General features: G+C 43.9%; 1 protein-coding gene across 1 annotated transcript in view; it reads left to right on the top strand.

Moving 5' to 3' along the window:
- The first annotated feature begins 259 nt into the window (after window positions 1-259).
- LOC105907481 (5-hydroxytryptamine receptor 3A-like) overlaps window positions 260-4,563 on the top strand; it is a 12,812-nt gene continuing 8,508 nt past the window's right edge. The window contains exon 1 of the mRNA XM_031565780.2: window positions 260-369. Within this exon, the coding sequence (XP_031421640.2) occupies window positions 260-369 (110 nt within the window). The remainder of the gene's footprint in view (window positions 370-4,563) is intronic.

Genomic DNA, 4,563 nt, shown 5'->3' on the forward strand with positions numbered 1-4,563 from the left:
GTCTTATTAGACAATGAGACAACACCACAGCTGATGGCCACACGGTTAGAAGGGGGTGGGAGTCATCTGAATACGTCCTATAGGGTCCTCAGACCCTCTGGGTGGAGTGAAACGTCACTCTTAGGAGAGAGGAGGGCTGTGTGGAAAAGCGCTTTAGTGGTCATCATCTGTTCTCAGTAGAGTACGCTTTCACCTAGAACTACTTCTTCCCTCGCTACTACTCCACTCGCTACTTCTTCACTCGCTACTTCTTACTGGCATGGTTCTTGAGGGTAAAAGGTTCAAACAAAGGCTACCAGGTGAGGCTGGGTCTGACCCCGAATGTTTGGATCCGTTAGAGAACGTCGCCTCTTTCTCTGTGGTCCCGAGGTAAAGCGGACACCAACCCTAAACTGTTATGGTTCCTGATGAATGTTCAGCCTGTTGGTCCTGAGGTAAAGCGGATACCAACCCCAAACTGTTATGGTTCCAGTTGGTAATTTCCTACCAGTTCTGCCACAAACACTTGTGTTCATCTGAGCCCCTGGACCTCTTCCCTTTGTGCAAACAAATGATTTTATATTTTTCTTAGGATAGCTCTTGTTATTGTTTCATGTCAATGTGCTGATTGATGATTACATGGATTGTAATGTATTAAATTATTTAAAAAATAAACTCTTCACAAGTGCAGCCCTGGCACTGTGAGTTAGTGGTAGATCACCGTCTGCAGAGCATGTGGAGCGTGCAGTATGCATGAAGTCTGTCAGTTCATTATTCATCTGTACAGCACACACACACACACACACAGAGGTATACACTTAGACAGACTCACAACACGCACACACACACACACACACACACACAGAGGTACACACTTGGACAGACTCACAACACACACACACAGAGGTACACACTTAGACAGACTCACAGCACACACAAACACACACACAGAGGTACACACTTGGACAGACTCACACACACACAGGTACACATATGGACATATTCAGAACACACACACACACAGATTAGATTAGATTCAACTGTATTGTCATTGCACAGAGTACAAGTACTGAGACAACGAAATGCAGTTTAGCATCCAACCAGAAGTGCAAAATAGCAAAAAGGAAGCAAAAAAGCAGAGGTACACACTTGGACCGACTCACAACAGACACACAGAGGTACGCACTTGTACAGACTCACAACACACACACACACATGTACACATTTGGGCAGATTCAGAGCACACACACACACAGAGGTACACACTTGGACAGACTTACAACACACACACAGACAGGTAAACACTTGGACAGACTTACAGCACACACACACACACACACAGACAGGTAAACACTTGGACAGTCTCGCAACAGTACATGCTTAAATACACACAGAGAAACATACACTAAAACACTCAAAACACACATAGAGCACAGTTGCATACACACACACACAGAGAGCACAGTTACATACACACACACAGCACAGTTACATACACACACAGAGCACAGTTACACACACACACACACACATAGAGCACAGTTACATACAGGCCAGCATGCATTAACAAACACTCAGCATCCTGGTGACATCACTGCATGTGCGCCCACGTCCTTCAGAAATCAAACACACACACACACATAAGGGTGTAGAAGCCAATCAACAGGTCATACTTATATGAGGCAGTCTAGGATATATATGCTCATACAGCAGCTCTGCTAGGAGTAAAGACCTGCATCACACACACACACACACACATAGTGTTAAACTGAGCCTGGGTATCCCAAAGCTGGCAGTGAAGGAATCTGTACGTGTGTTTCCTGAGTGTGTGTGTTTGGGGGGGGTCGCTTTTGTGTTGTTTTATCATAAGATTTCACCCTGTACCCTGTCACTCACAAAATACTTTTATAGAACAAAGACCACAAGTGTTGCCCCCCAACCCAAAAGAAAATAAACCTGAAAATCAATTTTCAATCAATATTTGGTGTAAATTTTTTCTTTATATTTATGTTCAAACGTCCAATGCAAAATTGTGTAAACATAGTTACAGTAATACCATAAGCTACACACATATCCACAAGGCTAATTATACTGAGTAACGCATTGAAAAATAGGTGACATATAGAATAGAATAGAAAAGCCTTTATTGTCATGTTTATCGAAATTTGGAACATATGTATTCCTGATGAAGCAACCACAGCTGTGTTTGTGTGTTTTTGTGAGCGTGTGTGTGTGTGTGTTTGTCCAAGGCAATGGTCATACACACACTGTCCCCAAGTCTACAAATACACGTGTGTGTGTGCCAAACTCAAGCCTTTATTATAACGCTCCATCATATATTGCCAATTGTCCTAAGTGTTTCCTAAGCAAACCTGCATATTTGTCATGATGATCTGAGATCAGCTTACAGACAGGCACACACACACACACACACACCACACACACACACACACACACACACACACACAGACCTGTACACACACACACACACACACATGGAGGACTCATATATTCACTAAGTAGATCTGACCTCATGCTTATAAGATCAGGGTGGGAGGTAATTTATTGTTGTGTGTGTATATAGTAATATATGTTAGAGTGTGGTAGAAAGTGGGAGAGAGTGTGTGCATGTCAGCTTGAGTGTGTGTGTGTGTGGGGGGCGGGGGGGTCATTCTCTGGAGATTATAAGGCTCCATCACGATGGTAGTTTGGCAGCTATACATCAGTCTTACCAGATCTGACCAATCAGAGGCCAAATCACAGGGCCAGCCTGAGGGACTAAACCAATAAGGTTGCATTACACGTCATGGAGGCGGGAGGAGAGACCATTTCCTGCAAATGATCTATCATTGGACTGTTATTAAACTCCAGGGAGGAATCATGCCCATCTCGCTTTCAGATCTGAGATCAGCTTACAGACTGGTACACACACACACACACACACACACACACACACACACACACACACAGACCAGTACATCTTCTGGTATATATACACAGTCCACTTCAGGGCTGAACGCCACTCTCTCTGTCTACACCCAGAGTGACACACACACACACACACACAGAACAGCATCCACCTGTTACTCTACTGCCACTCTCAGCATGCACGCTTTTCTCTTACGCAGACAACACACACTCCACTGATTTAACGTAACACTCTCTACACACACATCCTCCTAACATATCTCCCAAAACAAAGAAGAAATACTCCACCAACTGGATGTAACACCCTGAAAACACACACCCTCCGCTGGCTCTTTGACACACACACACACACACACACACACACACATGCAAACACTCATTATACCCTGCACCTCTCTAGCACTCACACACACACAGCTCACAGCATGGACCTGTGCCTCTTGTCCCTGCTCTCTCTGCTCTGTCTGTCAGGTAAGTGGACGTGTGTTTGAGTGTGTGTGTGTGTGTGAGTGAGTGAGTGAGTGAGTGAGTGAGTGTGTGTGTGTGAGGCAGGATTGTGTTTAGAAAAACATTATGGGCGGGATTTAGAGTGGGAAAGAAAACTGAGACTCTGAGATGTAGAACTGTTTTATTCTTGAATATAACTACAATTCTGTTTTATTCTTGAATATCTCTATATAATTATATTGTATCCTTGAATGTCACTGCATAATTCTGTATTGTTCTTCAACATAACTGTATAATTCAGTTTTATCTTTGAATGTCACTGTAGAATTCTATTTTATTCTTGGATGCCTTAAGTATGATGCCTTAAAGTTGCTATGTATGTATGGTGAGCCATAGTGGACATTTAGTGTTCAGCATACTTGGTTGGTGTGCCTGTTCTTAACGCGCAGGGACACACAAGTGGACGAGCCGAGCACTGAGAGGATTATGTGTCTGTACTATAATATGACCCGCGCCTTTAAAGACTCCTCTTCAGAGGAGAGGGGCGAGTCAGGAGGCTGAAACAAGCCATCTAACCTGACTGCGTGTCTGGAAACATCTCCAGCAATGTTCAAAACGCCAACCTGCGGCTGTTATCAGGACTGGTTTTAATGTTCTTCCATTCTGAAGAGGACATTTTGCTTCAGAAAACATCCTTTAAACTTATTTTTAAGGCACAAGGGTATATGCCTATGCTGAAGTTGGCAGTCCTCTTCTCTTCACATCATGGAATGAAACACTTAACTCTGATATTCAGAGGCACGTGGGAGAGTGAGGTCAGAGGCACATGGGAGAGAGATGACAGAGGCACATGGGAGAGAGATGCTAGAGGCACATGGGAGAGAGGGAGATGTCAGAGGCACGTGGGAGAGAGATGTCAGAGGCACATGGGAGAGAGGCACATGGGAGAGAGATGTTAGAGGCAAAGGAATGCTCTTGTGGCATTAGAACTTCTCTAGAACTCCATTCAAGAACACCAATAACACACTACTCCCTCTAGTCCTTAGAACCCGTAGGAGCACTGTGAAATGAACGTACATCAACATGTATATCTGAACAGAAGGGTTATGTAATCCCAGGAAAAATTCTAAGTACATTGCCTCATTGTCCTTGGGGAGATGTGGTATGTTTAGTGAGGAGACACTTCGAGTGTAAATATTGTAAGATTAC

This window comes from Clupea harengus, chromosome 1 (assembly GCF_900700415.2).
Source record: "Clupea harengus chromosome 1, Ch_v2.0.2, whole genome shotgun sequence".
NCBI lineage: Eukaryota > Metazoa > Chordata > Actinopteri > Clupeiformes > Clupeidae > Clupea > Clupea harengus.